The following is a 21,572-nucleotide window of genomic DNA, read 5'->3' on the forward strand; positions in this document are numbered from 1 at the left end:
TTTAGCGATTACAGATTTTTTTTTTTTTTTTTTTTTTTTTCTCCCGGCGTCAGATATTTTTTTTTTCTCTCTCTCTCCCGGCGTCAGGATTTTTTTTTTTTTTTTTTTTCTCTCTCCCGGCGTCAGATATTTTTTTTTTTTTCTCTCTCTCTCTCTCCCGGCGTCAGGATTTTTTTTATTTTTTTTTTTCCTTGAGATCGGGGATTTCCCATTGGCCCTGTACTACCCACAGACCTATGACAAAGTCTGGTACCCTGACTTCTCATTAATGGCCCTGTACTACCCACAGACCTATGACAAAGTCCAGCACCCCCGCCTCCCTTACTACTAGGTAAGTGTTCTTTCAGCAAAACAAAAACAAATCACATATGTGTGAATTGTTTTCGTTTTGCTAAAAGAATACACAGATTTTAAAAGTGCTACAGGCATAACTTAACTAAAACAATAGTCCCGAGTCCTGACATTAAGGTTTTAGTTTTTTTTTACTCACCCTGTATAAGCAAGCTACACAAAATCATAACTTCAAACCATTTTCCCTTTTAAAAATATCCAAAATAATTTTTAAGAAATAGTAAAAATGCATAAACCAACCATATATGTATCAAGTTAAAACAACACAATACTTCAAACCATTCAGACACCCACAGGTTGCTTGGGAGTTTGATCCTTTGTGGATAGTGGCAGGTAGTTGATAGGAGCTTGAGTGGGACTCTCATTCTCTCCATCATCATTGCCCTTGATGCAAAGCTGGAAGCTTCTTCCCTCTGTTATACCAGAAAGTGAACAAGAAAAACGTGCTGTAGTTGAAAAATTGAAGCACATTTAGGAACTGTGGCACATTTAGGGTCTTTTCAGAAAGTACATTCGATGAAAGTTGCGTTCCCCATGCTCTGCAATAAATAATTTTTTTTTTTTAATAATTTTTAACTTGTACGTTTTCTTCAAACCAAAAAACCCTCTTTTCCCCTTTTTTTTAGAAGTCTCCAATTCTCTGAAAGTGTTTCGGGCACAGACAGATCTACTTTGCGAGCAGACTGGCTCGCGGTCCGCACATATTTTTATATTGATTGTTGGGCGGGAACCAGTGATAATTTAAGAACTAATTATATTGGCTGATCTTTTGGGGGTCAATTTCTCATTCACCAGTGAATAACTTTTGAAGTGCTAGAAAAATAGCAATTTAGAAAAGGAATCTATTATTCGGTATGAAATAGCACGGGGAATGCCGCTTTCAAACTTCAGACCAATTAAAGGATGAGAAAAGGTGACAGGAGAGTAAATGATTGTATGACTTACTGCCGAAGTTCTCTCCATCCTGAATGGTATCTGGCAGACTGTATCCCATGGTCTCTGGAAGCATCAGAGACAAGACTCCAGCAATGATGGCACTTCCTCCAAAGACACAGAGAGGTAGTGGTTTCCAGTACTTGCCCAGGTTCAAGATGATAGGACAGAGGATGCCACTAACACGAGCCATCATGGAAGATGTACCAATGCCGATACTCCGGATGCTGGTTGGATAGATTTCAAGAGAGTAGATGTAGATGTGACCGAATGCTGCAGTGATTGCAAATTTGCCGAACATGGCAACTGCAGCTCTGGCAGCTCCAAGAGGAATGAAGATTGTTATGAGGCAAAACACTCCACCAAAAATGTAGAAGGCAACTAGGGTAATGCGTCTGCCAAAACGGTTCATCACGTACCAACAGAAAAGATAGCTAGGTATCTCTATGGCTCCAGAGACAAAGGCAGCAAGGTAATCATCTACCCCCAAGGCAGAGGTACTCAGAGATAGTCCATAATACACCATGTTGACAACAAACCAGTCAACCCAAAGGATGAGAGTTTTCTTGCGTAGGTTGGGAGTACGGATCAGATCAAGTTGGGTGACAGGGATGCGAGAAGGCTGCTTCTTGTCTTCTTTGCTGTCTTCACTCAGTTTGTTCAGTAAGTCTTCTGGAGCCTCGGTACCATTCACTTGAGCTATCTTTTCAATGATTTTGGTAGCTTCTTTGTATCTGCCTTTTGTTATCAGCCAGCGAGGAGATTCAGGGAACACAATGATCACAAGAAAAGTCAGGACGAAGGGGAGTGATATAGCTAACTGTAGGTGGCGCCATTCTCTCAGAAGGAATGCCAGAAGGGACAGAATCATGTAACCTACAGCAAAGACTAGAAATAGCACAGTTGTTGTACCTACACGATTTTTAGGACCAACTATTTCAGAAGCTAAGACATATAACATGAGACTTCCACCATAAGCACAGGCTGCTGTAAAGAAGCGCATGGCAGCGTAGGCAGTAAAGTTGGGCACAAAAGATGTAACAGTCGATGAAATTGTGACAAGAATGACATTTAAAATAAAGGTCTTTCTCCTACCAATCCAGTCGCCCACAGAACCCCATACCAAAGAACCAACCAGCAATCCTGCAAACCAAACTGACTGGGCATAGGCAGGTAGATCCTTTCTGTCACAGACCAAGCTGAAATCTTCATTGATGGTAGACTTGTAGCGTGAGTGATCAAATTCCCAGCCAGCATCGCAGGAGATGACGTCCGTTGAATTAAAACTCATGTTTCTACCAACGTCTTCATCATTCATGACATACCGCTCACACGAGGAGTAGACTTTGTTTCCATCATCATCAATCTCATAGGGAATACTGTAGCTCTTCTGCTCTTCCTGACACTCAGCCAGCTGGAGTTGGCTGCAGTTGATCACCTGGCTGGCTGGTACTGCACACCAGTGATCGGTGTTAGCAGCCAGGAACACCTGCCCTATGAAGTGAAAGGGAGGTGGAATAATAACCAAAAACAAGGCACACACCAGCAGTTTCTGGTACTTGCCAAAAGGCCCGATATGATTCAAAATGTCCTCGTACTGCATGTTGAATTCTTCAGTACTTGATCAGTGTGTCAGCCTCAAAAGTATGAGCTGAGCTGTTCCATATAGAAGGGTGTGTTCCCTTTACCAACCACCGTCCTTTTAACCTACAGATGAATCCAGTATATGTGTTTACTCAAGCATAAAGTAGTCAAGCACTGTAGTCTGCATTAGCATTGGAAGTAACAAAGATCTGTATGGCATTGCCGAACCGTAGTTGTCGGTGTATATAATCCCGCAATCACAAAGTAGTCTAGCACTGTTTTCTGCATTAGCATTGGAAGCACAAAGATATAGAAATACACATATATTATGACTTTTGTGACCTCGCAAACAGCTGGGGTTTTTGTGTCACTCAATTCTGTAGGACTGCATAACGGTATGCCCGTACATTGTACATGTTCAGGTTTTTCAAATTGCTATCATTTCCCGAGTACCAGACTGAATTCCATAAAACTTGTACGCAGGTGTCACTGAGTGTAAAAGATAATGTGGGGTATTTTTCAGGTGAAAGGTCGAATATCAAAGGTCAGCTGAGGTCAATAATTGATTAATTCATAGAAGTTTAGGTTAAATTTCTGGAGAAACTTTTTAATATTGTACATGCTGTGATGGATTCTGATGAAACTTTGAAGCAGTGAGCCTTGGGTGGCAAGAGACAATTCTTCTCTGGGAGGTTGAGGTCAGAGGTCATGTAGGGGACATTAGAGATCATTGTCGTTTTCTTGCATCCTCGCTGCGATTGTTTAATTAATTTCATATTTTTGGTCGCCGTAAAGTAAAATGTGACAGGCCCTTTTGTTCTTAAGACAAAAACAGTCAGCAGGTATTGCCAAAATTCAAGATTTAGCACTCGAGACGTGCTCTGGCAAGCTAGATTGTAAAATTGGTGTGTTGCTTTCTGAAGTTCAAGCGAGGAACATTTGATCGTACAGTCGTTTTCCCATTCCGGATGGGAAACATCATTCAGTCTTTTTTCGGCTCAATTGATCCACAAATTCAAGTGACATTGATTAAAAAGTTTACCTTGAGTGATGGAGATACTACAAAATAATTTTCCAAATTTAAGCTCTTTTAATGTTGACTTTGCTACGTCAAAAGTACCGATGCCACTTTTCCCATTTCTGGATCAGTTCAATCAGTTCTGAATTGATCAAAAACTGCTTCGCTCGAAAAACAAAATCACGCAAGAAAATCAATTTTCTGAAAAAGTATTATTTAATTTTTTGAAAAACAGTTCATTCAAGAGAATTCCAGCAAATATTGAAAAGAGAATTAATGTAAATGATTTTTAAACTTTTGTCTGCAGCGGGACGGCACGAACACGCACAGACCAAAACCTTTGACCCATCACAGAATACGTCACATAAAAGCAATTAATGCACGTGTAGTTCCTACTTGCACGTGCGATCCGGAACTAGGCAAAAACATATCGTCATTCCTTAGCAAATTTTCAAATATTACAGACTCTACAACTTATTTGATTCAACAAACATTCGATGCAAGAGTTTATACGACTATAGAGTACGAACAAATTATTCGAAATCACACAGTCCGAGTGTTGTACCGAGGAGATTTTTTTGTGTGGCTTTTCTGCAACTTTGCAGAAAAGCCTGTATTTTTTTACATAACCAAATGACGAATCCACCTTCAAAATGTGTCGTACCATGTGGGAATTGCAATCATGGCGCCAAAAGGCAAGATGACCATTTTTTGAAAGAGACCAGTTGCATCAATATCTATTTTAAAATGATCCAATATAATTTTTAAAAATATTTAAAATACTGAAACAAACCATATATTGTCGTGTGCCAAGTAAAAGGTCGCAAGTTGCTCAGGCACGCAAAAAGCACTTTTGGAGATAATCAAGTTGAAAGGTTTTGTGCTCCCATTTCTAAATTAAATATCACATACATGTAAGGCTGAAATTTGGACGCATAAAAGTTGTTAATAATTGCAATAATACTGTGCATATTAATTTCAAAATATTACTTACTTTTAAAGTTAATTCAATTTGTATTTTGTATTTTTTATGGTAGTGGGCCCCTTATTTTATTGGTTACGACCTTTTACCGGAAACTTCATCTGCCTTAAACGTGTGCTTATAAGCGGCATGTTAAATCACAATGATCTTTTGCTGGGAACCAACTTGGCATTGCGTACCCACTTGAGTGGGACGTTAGCTCACTTGGAACATATATTGTTACATTAGAATTACACGCTGACGACCTTTTGCCGGGAACTAATAATGAAAAACTTCCTTACAAATTTTGTTTACTGTTAGCCTTTTGAGACAAAATGTTAATCATATGAAAGCAGTGGCGTAGCCCCCCCCCCCTACTTTTTGAAGGGTGGGGGACACAATATCAAATGTCCCCCCCCCCCAGATTTTTGAACTCGTGTCTCATTTACAGGGCCCTATTATGTACTACAATGTATCTTTTGCTTAGAAAATATTGGTTAAAGTGGTCAGAAATTGCCTCAGATAGCACCACAGAGCATTTAGAATCCAAAATTTGTCGGGGCCCTTAGGCGGGCCCCGAACCCACGCCTATAGCTCAGAATTCTGGTAGCTGATTCAATGACTCCAACCTCGAAAACAATGTTCAAAAAATTTTCTTATGCCTTTAGCTGAGAAAACCTCGAAAAATATGTTTAAATTATTATCTTTTGTGCTAAGATAATTTTTGGTTAAAGTGGTAAGAAATTGCCTCAAATCACACCACAGAGCATCGAGAATCCAATTTTTTCGGGGCCCTTAAGCGGGCCCCGAACCCCACGCATATAGCTCAGAATACCGATGGCTGATTCAATGACTCCAACCTCAAATACGATGTTCAAATAATTATCTTTTGCTAAGAAGATATTAGTTAAAGCATGGAGGAAAGTGGTAAGAAATTGCTTCAGATCACACCAAAGAACATCTAGAATCCAATTTTTTTGGGGCCCTTAAGTGGGCCCCGACCCCCACGCCGTACGGGCTTCGCGCTTCGCGCCCGCATCAGTTCTGATCAAGGTATGGCCCCCCCCCCCCACTTTTGAGAAGCGATTAACGCCCCTACATGACGCCCCCCCCCCCCCCCAATGAAATGTTCCAGCGCCCCCCAATTGAAAATTCCTGGCTACGCCACTGTATGAAAGATATTTCCATGCTTTATCGGTTACCCGAAAAATCTAAATTTGACTTTTACAATTTTTTGTCCTACTACACAGGCCCGTCGCCAAGGGGTGGCCTAGTGGGGCTGGGCCCCCCTTGGTGAGCACTTGCCCCCCCCCCCCCCCCCCACGGCAAAAGTCATACATAAATGCATTTTGTATTTTTTATGGTAGTGGGCCCCCTTATTTGATACAATGGCCCCCTGAAGTTCAGGGCTGGCGACGGGCCTGCTAATACGACCTTCCACGGACCGAACAATGTGTATCAGCAGAAAAAGTTAATTTATGAAATTCCATAATTTAAACTAGAATTGTGAACAGACACATAGCTGTTTTGACAGTTGTTTTAGAGAGATAGTCATGTAGGAGTTTCATCCAATTCTGATACTGTACACATAGCTACATATGTACATGTGTATGATACCGAAGTCTGATGTACATGTACATGTCTATGTGAAGGGTTCCGAAATTAGTGGGGTGTGTAGAAGTGAATTTGGTATCAACGTCTGCCATATGGGCTGGGGAACTATCAGTAGCTAACTCGACTGGTTAACAAAGTTGCAGTGGTGGGTCATACCCTCTTGTGATATTCATGGTCGTCTTCGGTGTTTTATTTATTTTGTTTCATGCTACACAAGCATAGCAGATATGTGTGAACTTGGGAATGTCTTTGAAACTTTCATAAATTAAATGACCCCTTAAAAAAACAAAAACCAGGAAAACTATTTTATTCACTGCCTTAGAATATACATGTGCTGCCTATAAACTGAACGGTTGTAGCAATACATTTTTCTCCAATACAACAACCCCATGAACAAGTTGTATTAAATTTCCTCCCTGAAAATAGAAGGGTCTGATGTTCGCAAAAATATACTGTATACAATCAGCTACATATGGTTTAGGTGGTTGGGGGATGGAGTGACTGACATTCAATCCCGTTGACAGTTGTAAAAATGCTCCAGTGTATGGTTTGATGACTCCATAACATCTGCCAGTAGTATTAAGTGCCAAAGTGTATGGTTTGAAGAAAACGTGTACAAAACCTATGGAGAAACAAATGCATCTTTAATGTGGTGTAACTTGACACCTGATTACATCATCGCGATGAAAATCTTCAGCATACATCTTCAGGTGGTGGCCTAACTGTGTGCCAAGTCTGAAGTCGATCGGATTTCTGAAAGTGCCAAAGTGTATGGGTGGAAAGAGAAGAGTCTGAAAAAGAAGTCCGGCGGGGCAAGTGGTAAGACATCTGCACTAGAAAGCAGGAGGTCGTGGATTCGAGTCCCACCCGAGTGATTTTTTCCAACTTTCACTCGGGAGGTAACACACTGAGTATACAGTGTTTAAATGTCGGTGAAGGGCAAAACCTAATTTGATTTATATCACCCCGCCGCAAATAATTCCATCTTATAATAAAAACTTGAATTCAATTTACATGTTAAAGCAGTTTGTTCTTATTGATAAACTGAAAATTTCAACTTGAAACAAAACATTAGAAAGCAAAGCTTCCTTGCTACAGTTTAGAAACTAAGTCCATAGAATTCCTTTTCAAACATAAAATGCACGAAAATAATTATGCAGACGAAAATACATGGTTATCAAAAAGCTTGTAAATCAAGAGTATTTTTAACCAATAAAAAAAATCTTCAATTTTTTTTTGCTCAAATAGCTCAGGGAAAGAGGGGCCAGGAATCGTTTCGGATTTCACCACAGAGCATCTAGAATCCAAAGTTTCCTGGGGCCCTTAAGCAGGCAACACAACGTATGACATTTGCCCTCCGCTTTAATCCTCGAGGCAGATGTCCCTTCGCATAGTTACAACAGTTGACAAACTAACTCTATATAATTCATTTTCAAAAACAAAATGCAAGACCATAATTATGCAGACGAAAATACATGGTTATCAAGTGAAGAACCGAAGAAATTTAAAAGACATACAAAAGCAAGAGTATATTTTAAACCAATGAGAAAACCCTTATAATCTTACAAATTTTGCTCAAATAACTCAGGGCTAGGGGAAAAGGGGCCAGGAATCGCCTGAGATTGCACCACAGAGCATCTAGAATCCAAAATTTCTCGGGGCTCTTCAGCGGGCCCGGACCCCATGCCGTAAGACATTTGTGATCTGCGCTCACATATAGTCCTCGGAGCAAATGCCCCAACGCATCGCTGCAACAGTTTACAAACTAAGTCAATACAATTCCAATATCAAGACGAAAATACATGGTTTTCAACTTTGAACTACACCAGTAACTTACAATTTGTAAAAGCAAGAGTATATTTAAAACAATCCTTATGATCTAATAAAATTTTGCTTAAATAATTCAGGGGAAAGGGGCCAGGAAACGCCTCAGATTGCAGCACAGAGCATCTAGAATCCAAAGTTTTTCGGGGTTCTTAAGCGGGCCCAAGACCCAGCACCATAAGGGCTTCGCGCCTTGTGCTCACATTAGTTGCTCCAAAGGTGTGCCCCCCGTCTAAAGAAATCCTGGATCCGCGCCTGTATTCAGACATCCACAGGTTGCTTGGGAGTTTGATCCATTGTGGATAGTGGCAGGTAGTCGATAGGAGCTTGAGTGGGACTCTCATTCTCTCCATCATCATTACCCTTGACGCAAAGCTGGAAGCTTCTTCCCTCTGTTTTACCAGAAAGTAAACAAGAAAGTGCTGTAGTTAAAAAATTGTAGCACATTTTGAACTGTGGCACATTTAGGGTCTTTTCAGAAAGTACATTCGATTTAAGTTGTGTTCCCTATGCTCTGCAAAAAAAAAAATCATTCTTTTTTTACGAATAATATTCAACGCGTACATTTTATTCCAACCAAAAAAAACCTCTTTTCCCCCTTTTTTTAGAAGTCTCCAAACCTCTGAAAGTGTTTCGTTTTGTTTCGGGCACAGACAGATCCACTTTGCGAGCAGACTGGCTCGCGGTCCGCACATATATTGATACTGATTGTGAGACGGGAACCAGTGATAATTCAGTAACTAATTATATTGGCTGATCTTTTGGGGGTCAATTTCTCATTCACAAAAGAATAGCTTTTGAAGTGCTAGAAACATAGCGATTTAGAAAAGGAATCTATTATTCGGGATGAAATAGCATGGGGAATGCCGCTTTCAAACCTCAGCCCAAGCAAAGGATGAGAAAAAGTGATAGGAGCTAGAGTAAATGATTGTGTGACTTACTGCCGAAGTTCTCTCCATCCTGAATGGTATCAGGTAGACTGTATCCCATGGTCTCTGGGAGCATCAGAGACAGGACTCCAGCAATGATGGCACTTCCTCCAAAGACACAGAGAGGTAGTGGTTCCCAGTACTTGCCCAGGATCAAGATGATAGGACAGAGGATGCCACTAACACGAGCCACCATGGAAGATGTACCCATGCCGACACTCCGGATGATGGTTGGATAGATTTCAAGAGAGTAGATGTAGATGTGACCGAATGCTGCAGTGATTGCAAATTTGCCCAACATGGCAACTGCAGCTCTGGCAGCTCCAAGAGGAATGAAGATTGTAATGAGGCAAAACACTCCACCAAAGATGTAGAAGGCAACTAGGGTAATGCGTCTGCCAAAACGGTTCATCACGTACCAACAGAAAAGATTACTAGGTATCTCTATGGCTCCAGAGACAAAGGCAGCAAGGTAATCATCTACCCCCAAGGCAGAGGTACTCAGAGATAGTCCATAATACACCATGTTGACAACAAACCAGTCAACCCAAAGGATGAGAGTTTTCTTGCGGAGGTTGGGAGTGCGGATCAGATCAAGTTGGGTGACGGGGATGCGAGAAGGCTGCTTCTTGTCTCCTTTGCTGTCTTCACTCAGTTTGTCCAGTAAGTCTTCTGGAGCCTCGGTACCATTCACTTTAGCCATCTTTTCAATGATTTTGGTAGCTTCTTTGTATCTGCCTTTTGTTATCAGCCAGCGAGGAGATTCAGGGAACACAATGATCACAAGAAATGTCAGGACGAAAGGGAGTGATATAGCTAACTGTAGGTGGCGCCATTCTCTCAGAAGGAATGCCAGAAGGGACAGAATCATGTAACCTACAGGAAAGGCTAGAAGTAGCACAGTTGTTGCCCCTACACGATTTTTAGGACCAACTATTTCAGAAGCTAAGACATATATCATGAGACTTCCACCATAAGCACAGGCTGCTGTAATGAAGCGCATCGCAGTGTAGGCAGTAAAGTTGGGCACAAAAGATGTAACAGTCGCTGAAATTGTGACCAGAATGACAGTTAAAATGAAGGTCTTTCTTCTACCAATCCAGTCGCCCACATAACCCCACACCAAGGAACCAACCAGCAATCCTGCAAACCAAACTGACTGGGCATAGGCAGGTAGATCCTGTCTGTCACAGACCAAGCTGAAGTCTTCATTGATGGTGGACTTGTAGCTTGAGTGATCAAATTTCCAGCCAGCATCGCAGGAGATGACGTCCATTGAATTAAAACTCATGTTTCTTCCTACGTCTTCATCATTCATGACATACCGCTCACACGAGGAGTAGACTTTGTTTCCATCATCATCAATCTCATAGGGAATACTGTAGCTCTTCTGCTCTTCCTGACACTCAGCCAGCTGGAGTTGGCTGCAGTTGATCACCTGGCTGGCTGGTACTGCACACCAGTGATCGGTGTTAGCAGCTAGGAACACCTGCCCTATGAAGTGAAAGGGAGGTGGAATAATAACCAAAAACAAGGCAAACACCAGCAGTTTCTGGTACTTGCCAAAAGGCCCGATATGATTCAAAATGTCCTCGTAATGCATGTTGAATTCTTCAGTACTTGATCAGTGTGTCAGCATGAAAAGTTTGAGCTGAGCTGATGCATGCGGAAGGGTGTGTTAATTCCCTCAGGCAAAACGAACTACTGCCCTTTTAACCCATGAATCCAATCTGTGAATAGGACCTGTGCATTGCTCAAGCAGAGTATGTGTATTGTTGTCTGGGTATTTCACCCCATCAAGCATAACAGGCTGTGCTTTATGTACAGTAGTCTATGAAAGCATTGAAAGCACAAAGAATAATTATATAAATACACATATTTAACAACTTTTGTGACCTCTTACAGAACTGGGTTTTTTGTGTCACTCAATTCTGTATAGGACTGTATGCGCGTATGCCCGTGTTCAGGTTTTTCAAATTACTCTCATTTTCCAAGTACCCGACTGAATTCCATAAAACTTGGATGCAAGGACCACTGAGGGTCGAAGATAATGTGGAGTATTTTTCAGGTGAAAGGTCGTGTGTCAAAGGTCAGCTGAGGTCAATAATTGATTAATTCATAAAAGTTTAGGTTGAGTTTTTGAAGAACGTTTGTAACATTGTACATGCTCTGATGGATTCTGATGAAACTTTGAAGCAGTGAGCCTTGGGTGGCAAGAGACAATTCTTCTCTGGGAGGTTGAGGTCAAAGGTCATGTAGGGGACATTAGAGATCATTGTCATTTTCTTGCATCCTCGCTATGATTGTTAAATTAATTTAATTTTTTGGTTGCCGTAAAGTCTCCTATGGGAGTGCATATAATATGACAGGCCCTTTTGTTCTTAGGACAAAAACAGTCAGCAGGTTTCGCCAAAAGGCAAGATTTAGCACTTGAGACGTGCTCTGGCAAGCTAGACGGAACGCGGTGTGTTGCTTTCTGAAGTTCAAGGGAGGAAAATTTGATCGTACAGTCGTTTTCCCATTCCGGATAGCAAACATCATTCAGGCTGTTTTCGGCTCAACTGATCCACGAATTCAAGTGACATTGATTAAAAAGTTTACCTTGAGTGATGGAAATACTAAAAAATAATTTTCCAAATTTAAAGGGAATATACAACATTTGCAAACATCGAAAAATAAAACTACCAAGTTTTTACGAAATACCGCACTAGGATGTTGGTAAATGACAGTCTAAAGCAACCTGTAAAATTATGGCACCTGGTGTGAAGTCATTTTCAAGAAAATTGTATATTTGTATACATTTCCAACGCTGGTCGGCCAACCATCGTTGGAAAAACCTAACTTTTGTTCGACTTCTGCTCCAAATTTACCCTTTTTTTAGTCCAAATTTTGTTTGCTATTGGTTACATGTTCATGAACAGGTGCAGGCCAGCTAGACTGGATCCCCTTACCTTACAATTTTCTGGCATCTATAAATTGATCCATTTTATCTTTAGTTGAGTCCAGGAACCAGACTACTTGAACATTTTTGTTTTTCTTGGTTTTTCCAGCATTTTCGAACACAAAATTTCAAACATGTCAGTTTAACAATATTTGATCTATTATACTAACCCCTCAAATAGTTCATTTCTGAAAATAACAGCGACAGCCAATGATGTACATTCCCTTTAAGCTCTTTTAATTTTGATTTTGCGATGTCAAAAGTACCGATGCCACTTTTCCTAGTTCCCGATCAGTTTAATCAGTTCTGATTCGATCAAAAACTGCTTTGCTGGAAAAACAAAATCACGCAAGAAAATCAATTTTTTGGTCAAGTATTATTTAATTTTTTGAAAAACAGTTCATTCAGGAGAATTCGAGCAAATATTGAAAAGAGAATTAACGTCAATGATTTTTAAACTTTTGTCTGCGGCGGGACAGCACGGACACGCACAGACCTTTGATCTATCACAGAATACGTCACATAAAAGCATGCGTGTGTAGTTCCTACTTGCACGTGCGATCCGGAACTAGGCAAAAACATACCGTCGTTCGTTGGCAAATTTTCAAATATTAGAGACTCTACAACTTATTTGATTCAACAAACATTCGATGCAAGAGTTTATACGACTATAGAGTACGAACAAAATATTCGAAATCACACGGTCCGAGTGTTGTACCGAGGAGAATTTTTTGTGTGGCTTTTCTGCAACTTTGCAGAAAAGCCTGTATTTTTTTACATAACCAAATGACGAATCCACCTTCAAAATGTGTCGTACCATGTGGGAATTGCAATCATGGGGCCAAAAGGCAAGATGACCATTTTTTGTAAGAGACCAGTTGCATGTATAGGAACTGTGATGATTGTGTTATACAATTTGTCTTGCTGCGCCGATGGTTTATTTACAAATACATGTACATGTATAGGCCCTAATCATTGAAATTGAAACTGGACTGAATTAAAACCAAGGACATTTCTGTAAAATGTCTGGGCAATTACATTATACATGCATGAGATTAGTCATGAGATAAATCTGAGCTGTGAATTTACAATGTGCATGGAGGCCTAATTGCTCCTCTGTTTTAATTTGATTAAATTACACTAATTTGAAACTGGAATTCAATTTACATGTTCAAGCAGTTTGTTCTTATTGATAAACTGAAAATTTCAACTTGAAACAAAACATTAGAAAGCAAAGCATCCTTTCAACAGTTTACAAAGTCTATAGAATTCCTTTTCAAAAATAAAATGCACAAAAATAATTATGCAGACGAAAATACATGGTTATCAAGTGAGATACAGAAGAAACTTAAAAGGCTTGTATAAGCAAGAGTATTTTTAAACCAATAAAAAAAATCTTATAATCTTGAATTATTTTGCTCAAATAACTCGGGGAAAGAGGGGCCAGGAATCGCTTCGGATTTCACCACAGAGCATCTAGAATCCCAAGTTTCCTGGGGCCCTTAAGCAGGCCCCGGACCACACAACGTATGACATTGGCGCTCCGCTTTAGTCCTCGAGGCAGATGTCCCTTCCCATTGTTGCAACAGTTGACAAACTAACTCTATATAATTCACTTTCAAAAATGAAATGCAAGAACATAACTATGCAGACGAAATACATGGTTATCAAGTGAAGAACTGAAGAAACTTAAAAGACATAAAAAAGCAAGAGTATATTTTAAACCAATGAAAAATTCGTTATAATCTTAAAACTTTTGCTCAAATAACTCAGGGCTCAGGGAAAAGAGGCCAGGAATCGCCTGAGATTGCACCACAGAGCAACTAGAATCCAAATTTTCCGGGGCCCTTCAGCGGGCCTGGATTCCACACCGTAAGACATTTGTGACCTGCGCTCGCATATAGTACTCGGAGCAAATGCCCCAACGCATCGCTGCAACAGTTTACAAACTAAGTCAATACAATTCCTTTACCAAAAATAAAATGCAAGAAAATATGAAGACGAAAATACATGGTTTTCAACTTTGAAGTGCGTACACCAGTAACTTACAATTTGTAAAAGCAATCCTGATGATCTAATAAAATTTTGCTCAAATAATTCAGGGGAAAGGGGCCAGGAATCGCCTCAGATTGCAGCACAGAGCATCTAGAATTCAAAGTTTTTTCGGGGTTCTTAAGCAGGCCCCGGACCCAGCGCCGTAAGGGCTTTGCGCCCCGCGCTCACATTAGTTGCTCCAAAGGTGTGCCCCCGTCTAAAAAAATCCTGGATCCGCGCCTGTATTCAGACATCCACAGGTTGCTTGGGAGTTTGATCCATTGTGGATAGTGGCAGGTAGTCGATGGGAGCTTGAGTGGGACTTTCATTCTCTACATCATCATTGCCCTTGACGCAAAGCTGGAAGCTTCTTCCCTCTGTAATACCAGAAAGTAAACAAGAAAAACGTGCTGTAGTTGAAAAATTGTAGCACATTTAGGAACTGTGGCACATTTAGGGTCTTTTCAGAAAGTACATTCGATGAAAGTTGCGTTCCCCATACTCTGTAATAAATATATTTTTTTTTTTATAAAAAATTTTCAACTCGTTCGTTTTCTTCAAACCAAAAAAACCCTCTTTTCCCCTTTTTTAGAAGTCTCCAATTCTCTGTAAGTGTTTTGTTTTGTTTCGGGCACAGACAGATCCACTTGGAAAGCAGACTGGCTCGTGGTCCGCACATATTTTGATTTTGATTGTTGGGCGGGAACCAGTGATAATTCAGTAACTAATTATATTGGCTGATCTTTTGGGGGTCGATATCTCATGCACCAGTGAATAACTTTTGAAGTGCTCGAAAAATAGCAATTTTAGAAAAGGAATCTATTATTCGGTACGAAATAGCATGGGGAATGCCGCTTTCAAACCTCAGCCCAAGCAAAAGAGGGGAAAAAGTGATAGGAGAGTAAATGATTGTATGACTTACTGCTGAAGTTCTCTCCATCCTGAATGGTATCAGGCAGACTGTATCCCATGGTCTCTGGAAGCATCAGAGACAGGACTCCAGCGATGATGGCATTTCCTCCAAAGACACAGAGAGGTAGTGGTTCCCAGTACTTGCCCAGGATCAAGATGATAGGACAGAGGATGCCACTAACACGAGCCATCATGGAAGATGTACCCATGCCGATACTCCGGATGATGGTTGGATAGATTTCAAGAGTGTAGATGTAGATGTGACCAAACGCTGCACTGATTGCAAATCATAGCTACTGGGCACAAAAGACGTAACAGTCAATGAAATTGTGACAAGAATGACAGTTAAAATGAAGGTCTTTCTTCTACCAATCCAGTCGCCCACATAACCCCACACCAAGGAACCAACCAGCAATCCTGCAAACCAAACTGACTGGGCAAAGGCAGGTAGATCCTGTCTGTCACAGACCAAGCTGAAATCTTCATTGATGGTGGACTTGTAGCTCGAGTGATCAAATTTCCAGCCAGCATCGCAGGAGATGACGTCTGTTGAATTAAAACTTATGTTTCTACCAACGTCTTCATCATTCATGACATACCGCTCACACGAGGAGTAGACTTTGTTTCCATCATCATCAATCTCATAGGGAATACTGTAGCTCTTCTGCTCTTCCTGACACTCAGCCAGCTGGAGTTGGGCTGCAGTTGATCATGTGGCTGGCTGGTACTGCACACCAGTGATCGGTGTTAGCAGCCAGGAACACCTGCCCTATGAATGTTCAAATTCAAATGTTTCTTTCTCTACATAATTTGACGATTTTGATGTTACTGGGATTATAGCGACTGCGAAAGGAAAGCGACACATACTCTGCGTATCAATTGTATGTATTTTCATCTGGAGCAAAAAAGTTTTTTTTTTATAACGACTGGAAATGTAAAGGCTTTCAATTCCCATTAAAAAAAATAAGTAATAAAATGGCAGAGTTATTTTTAAGTATTTTTTGAGTGAAAATTCCAAAACAACTTTTTTTGTCTATTAATAGTTTGCTCAGTTTATTCAATCATCTTTAAATTACCAATAACCACAACCATCAGGTTTTTATTAACTGAAAGAAGAAACTAAAAATAAACCTTTCCACAATTTTTGTTTATCCATTAATTAATCCTGTACATTATGTACTTTAAAGTTACATTACCCGCGCTAGTTTGGAATTACATCCAGAAAAATACATTTCTTTTCTAAATTGTTATTTTTCTAGCAATACAAATGTTATTCACCTTTGAATGATGCATCAACTGAAAAAAGGTGACCCATGTTTACTTATTGAATTATTACTTTACAAATTTTGAATCATTGGCTGCTAGACAATATTTTTTTTCTGGCGGGGAAGGCTGATTCCCACCCCGCAATCAGTATCAATAATGTACGGACTGGGAGCCAGTCTGCTCGCAAAGCTGTTTTGTTCTATTAAAATTTTTGTTCTATTTTTTCGAAGGCTGCAGACATCCAAAACAGAAAAAAAATAGGTTTTTGGGGGGAGGGTGTAGAATTAAAACATACAAGTTGAAAATTACCCGTAACCTTACCGACTGCTTCAAAACCACCCCCATTTGTGAGTTCTTGGCCGATAAGCCATGTGTACCAAGTCTGTCCAAATCCACCAGCACCAGTGGTGGATTTCAATGGATTTAGTCCTGAACTATAATGTGAAGCAGAGTGAGTGATACATTTTGATGGACATGGTCTTCTCTGTAGTAAAACTCCTTTTTTAAGTAAGCAGTTTGTGTTTGCGTTTGTTGAAGAACATGGGATATGCAGCTCTAAAAAAATGGTAACCATAAAAGTGTTTTCCCACTTTTTTATTCATTAATTTTATGTTTGGCTTTGCCCCCAAAAATTATGTACATAATGATCTCAACTAAGAAATTCAACTCAAACCTTTTTATTGTATGTATACTTTTTTACTAAAAGTTTGCAAACAACTAGACTACGATTTTAAATCAAACTCGTTGTGTTATAAAATTACCAGCAAAATACAGGTAATATATCTCCCTTAGAATTATGTTTGTTCGAAATTAGAAAAATATAAGCAAGCTACAGCAACTGAAAACTAAAACCATTTTCCATTAAATTGTTTTTTTTTAAATAGTCAACTTGAGTTTGAAGGAAGAAACACATGGTATCGCTTGTTTTCTGATATTAGATGACGTTATCGTGACGTCATTACCACAAAACTTTAGAGCTATGTTATCTGTGCTATTTGAAGCAAATTTTTGGATAATATATCTCTCGCAGTTGACTTTTCAGCAACTTCTTTTTTCAGTTTAAAGGTCTTTTCATTGTTTCTTCTGGTCTGGTGACGTCATCAAACTGTCTCCCCCTGAACTTACTTGTTCTTAGTATGAAGCTGAATATATACCGGTATGTGTCAATTATAAAGTGATTTCAGCAAATTAAGCCACATTCATCAACTGATTATTAATTTGTAACATTTTCAACCTGTAGCTAGAGGGCATTCTAACATTCTATGATGTCACTGGTAATGTTTTTGTAAAGTACAACCTGGCCAGAGACTAGCATCACTTAAAGCAAGTTCCCCTTTTTTCCACTTTCAAATATTAAGGCACTTCTGGTTTGGACCACTAAAGAAGGGTAAAAAATGTAGACCCTGGATTATTCTATAAATTCCCACAAAACGCACAATCAGATCTCTCACAGTTGATTTTGTATTGATTTGAAAGATGAAATCTAGAAATATTTGTTCCTTGTAATCTGATACTTGATGTGGTCATCTTTACGTTATTACCAGAAAGCTTGAGAGCTAATGTTAGACAAAAAAAAAATATGGTCAGTCTCTGGTCAGTGCGCGCGTCGATTTTAATCATGATCGTCAATCTTTTTTTTCCCAAAATGTTCTGCGGTAGCTCCAACAGCGCCCTCTATTGCCGCACCTCCTCAAATTTTTGTACCAAAAAGCCCCAAGGAATGGGACATTGCACCAAGGCAAATGATCAAGGGCACCAAGGCAAATTACGGAGGACAATGTCTGTACAATCCAAGATTGAAAAAAAAAGCCACGTCGCCGCATCAATTCCAGAACTTTAGTCTGACCAGAGACCGAGTAATTTTTTTTTGGCCTTATTTAAAGCAAAAATCAGGATTATATCTCTCTTGTGGTTGATTTTCAGCAATTTTTTCCACATCTTTTTTCCACTTTCAACAATAAAAATCTTTCATCAGTAAGAATAGAAAATTCTTGAAAAAGTAATAGGTGTTGGGCTCATGCCTAACACCTAAAAATATATCATTTAGAATTCCATAATTTAAATCCTTCAGACATCCACATGTTGCTTGGGAGTTTGATCCATTGTAGATAGAGGCAGGTAGTCTGTGCGAGCTTGAGTGGGACTCTCATTCTCTCCGTCATCATTGCCCTTGACGCAAAGCTGGAAGCTTCTTCCCTCTGTTATACCAGCAAGTAAACCAAAAAACGTGCTGTAGTTGGAAAAATGTAGCACATTTTGGAAGTTGTGGGTCGTTTCAGAATGTGCAGTCAATGAAAGTTGTGTTCCCCGTCTTCTTCAACAAATTATTTTGTTATTTGGTTTTTGGGGTTTTTTTGTTTGTTAAATTTTCAACTTCTACGTTGTATTCCAACCAAAATCCTCTTTTTCCCCATTTTTGGGAAGTCTGAAACTCTCTGAATTTTTTTTTTTTAAGTTTTGGGCACAAATAGATCCTCTTTGCGAGCAAACTTGCTTGCGAACCACACCTAATTGATAGTGATTGCAGGGTGGGAAACAATAGCAACAGGGAATGCAGCTTTAAGACATCTGACCACGCAAAGGATGATCAAATGTGGTATTTCAAGACAATACAATTGGTAACAAAGGTTCAACAACAAGAATTATTAAGGTACCAGTATTTCACTGAATGAATTTAAAGTTTTTCTACGAAGAGTTTTGGCAACACTGCATGAGGAAAGTCAGGCAAAACACGAATGTGCACCAAATTAGGGAACACCTCTATATATTGGCTGATTTCTTTGGGGGGGGGGGGGGGGGTTCGATGTTTCATTCACAAGTGAATACATTTTGAAGTGCTAAAAAAATAGCAATTTAGAAATGATCAAATTTTTTGGGACAGGGAATGCCACTTTCATACCTCAGACCAAGCAAAGGATGAGCAAAAGTGATAGGAGAGTAAATGATTGTATGACTTACTGCCGAAGTTCTCTCCGTCCTGGATGGTATCAGGCAGACTGCAGCCCACGGTCTCTGGGAGCATCAGAGACAGGACTCCAGCAATGATGGCGCTTCCTCCAAAAACACAGAGAGGTAGTGGTTTCCAGTACTTGCCCAGGATCAAGATGATAGGACAGAGGATGCCACTAACACGAGCCACCATGGAAGAGGTACCCATGCCGATACTCCGAATGATGGTTGGATAGATTTCAAGAGAGTAGATGTAGATGTGACCGAACGCTGCACTGATTGCAAATTTGCCGAACATGGCTACTGCAGCTCTGCCAGCTCCAAGAGGAATGAAGATTGTAATGAGGCAAAACACTCCACCAAAAATGTAGAAGGCAACTAGGGTAATGCGTCTGCCAAAACGGTTCATCACGTACCAACAGAAAAGATTACTAGGTATCTCTATGGCTCCAGAGACAAAGGCAGCAAGGTAATCATCTACCCCCAAGGCAGAGGTACTCAAAGATATTCCGTAAAATACCATGTTGACAACAAACCAGTCAACCCCAAGGATGAGTGTTTTCTTGCGTAGGTTGGGAGTGCGGATCAGATCAAGTTGGGTGACAGGGATGCGAGAAGGCTGCTTCTTGTCTTCTTTGCTTTCTTCACTCAGTTTGTCCAGTAAGTCTTCTGGAGCCTTGGTACCATTCCTTGAGCTATCTTTTCAATGATTTTGGCAGCTTCTTTGTATCTGCCTTTGTTGTATATAAGCCAGCGAGGAGATTCAGGGAAACACACATGATCCCAAGTAAAGTCAGGACGAAGGGGAGTGATATAGCTAACTGTAGGTGGCGCCATTCTCTCAGAAGAAATGCCAATAGGGACAGAAGCAGTAACTCGAGAAAGGCAACAAAAATCCCATTTGTTGCACACAAAAAACAACAGCCAACAAAATACATTGTTGCAGCTACACGATTTTTAGGATCAACTATTTCAGAAGCTAAGACATATATCATGAGATGTAACACCATAACCACAGGCTGCTGTAAAGAAGCGCATGACAGCATAGGCAGTAAAGTTGGGCACAAAAGATGTAACAGTCGATGATATTGTGACAAAGAATGGCAGTCAAGATGAAAGTTCTTCTCCTACCAATCCAGTCGCCCACAGAACCCCACACCAAGGAACCCACTAGTAATCCGCAAACCAAACTGACTGGGCATAGGCAGGTTGATCCTGTCTGTCACAGACCAAGCTGAAATCTTCATTGATGGTGGACTTGTAGCGTGAGTGATCAAATTCCCAGCCAGCATCGCAGGAGATGACGTCCGTTGAATTCAAACTCGTCTCCTTCTACCAACGTCTTCATCATTCATGACATACTAACGCTCACACGAGGAGTAGACTTTGTTTCCATCATCATCAATCTCATAGGGAATACTGTAGCTCTTCTGCTCTTCTTGACACTCAGCCAGCTGGAGTTGGCTGCAGTTGATCATCTGGCTGGCTGGTACTGCACACCAGTGATCGGTGTTAGCAGCCAGGAACACCTGCGCTATATGAAGTGAAATGGAGATGGAATAATAACCAAAAACAAGGCAAACACCAGCAGTTTCTGGTACTTGCCAAAAGGCCCGATATGATTCAAAATGTCCTCGTACTGCATGTTGAATTGTTCAGTACTTGATCAGTGTGTCTGCATAAAAAGTATGAGCTGAGCTGTTCCACATGGAAGGGTGTGTTCCCTTTACCAACCACCGTCCTTTTAACCTAGATATGAATCCATCAGTGTTACTCAAGCATAAAGTAGTCAAGCACTGTAGTCTGCATTAGCATTGGAAGTACAAAGACAATTGTCAAACCAATAGTGTTACATTGTTGTCGGTGTATATAATCCCGCAATCACAAAGTAGTCTAGCACTGCATTAGCATTGGAAGTACAAAGATAGAGAAATACACATATATTATGACAGCTGCTGGGTTTTTGTGTCACTCACATCTTGTAGGACTGCATAACAGTATGCCCGTACATTGTACATGTTCAGTGTTTTTCAAATTGCTATCATTTCCCAAGTACCCAACTGAATTCCATTAAACTTGGACACAAGGGTCACTGAGTGTCGTAGATAATGTGGGATATATTTTGGTGAAAGGTCGAATATCACAACGGTCAGCTGATAGGTCAATAATTGATTAAGGGGGTATTCTCTAGGCACCTGCCAAATGCAACAGAATGCAGACATGGAATGCATCAGATCAGGAGACTGCTAAATGCAA

The 21,572-nt window shown here is 40.2% G+C and overlaps 3 protein-coding genes across 3 annotated transcripts in view; all 3 read right to left on the reverse strand.

Moving 5' to 3' along the window:
- Positions 1–433: 433 nt before the first annotated feature.
- Positions 434–3,081, reverse strand: LOC119743539 (organic cation transporter protein-like). Its single transcript, XM_038219965.1, has 2 exons — positions 1,297–3,081; positions 434–764 (listed from the first exon to the last, which is right to left on the reverse strand). The coding sequence occupies exons 1-2, from the start codon at positions 2,885–2,887 to the stop codon at positions 634–636; spliced, it is 1,722 nt and encodes a 573-aa protein (XP_038075893.1). The 5' UTR covers positions 2,888–3,081; the 3' UTR covers positions 434–633.
- A 5,465-nt stretch (positions 3,082–8,546) lies between these two features.
- LOC119743313 (organic cation transporter protein-like) lies at positions 8,547–10,955 on the reverse strand. Its single transcript, XM_038219717.1, has 2 exons — positions 9,227–10,955; positions 8,547–8,677 (listed from the first exon to the last, which is right to left on the reverse strand). Exons 1-2 carry the CDS (start codon positions 10,815–10,817, stop codon positions 8,547–8,549), a joined length of 1,722 nt encoding a protein of 573 aa, XP_038075645.1. The 5' UTR covers positions 10,818–10,955.
- A 3,480-nt stretch (positions 10,956–14,435) lies between these two features.
- LOC119743314 (organic cation transporter protein-like) overlaps positions 14,436–21,572 on the reverse strand; it is a 9,136-nt gene continuing 1,999 nt past the window's right edge. The window contains exons 2-6 of the mRNA XM_038219718.1: positions 20,683–20,850; positions 19,267–20,015; positions 15,536–15,789; positions 15,112–15,377; positions 14,436–14,566 (exon numbers count right to left, since the gene is read on the reverse strand). Coding sequence (XP_038075646.1) covers positions 14,436–14,566; positions 15,112–15,377; positions 15,536–15,789; positions 19,267–20,015; positions 20,683–20,850 — 1,568 coding nt within the window. The remainder of the gene's footprint in view (positions 14,567–15,111; positions 15,378–15,535; positions 15,790–19,266; positions 20,016–20,682; positions 20,851–21,572) is intronic.

The sequence above is a fragment of the Patiria miniata genome, unplaced genomic scaffold, assembly GCF_015706575.1.
Source record: "Patiria miniata isolate m_02_andy unplaced genomic scaffold, ASM1570657v1 HiC_scaffold_6, whole genome shotgun sequence".
Classification (NCBI taxonomy): Eukaryota; Metazoa; Echinodermata; class Asteroidea; order Valvatida; family Asterinidae; genus Patiria; species Patiria miniata.

Excerpts from the sequence above, each read along its gene's own strand:
- LOC119743539 (XM_038219965.1), bottom strand. The coding sequence starts at position 2,887 with ATGCAGTACGAGGACATTTTGAATCATATCGGGCCTTTTGGCAAGTAC. Across the intron at positions 765-1,296 it reads GGATGGAGAGAACTTCGGCA|AGGGAAGAAGCTTCCAGCTT; the intron begins GTAAGTCATACA and ends CTGGTATAACAG.
- LOC119743313 (XM_038219717.1), bottom strand. The coding sequence starts at position 10,817 with ATGCATTACGAGGACATTTTGAATCATATCGGGCCTTTTGGCAAGTAC. Across the intron at positions 8,678-9,226 it reads GGATGGAGAGAACTTCGGCA|AGGGAAGAAGCTTCCAGCTT; the intron begins GTAAGTCACACA and ends CTGGTAAAACAG.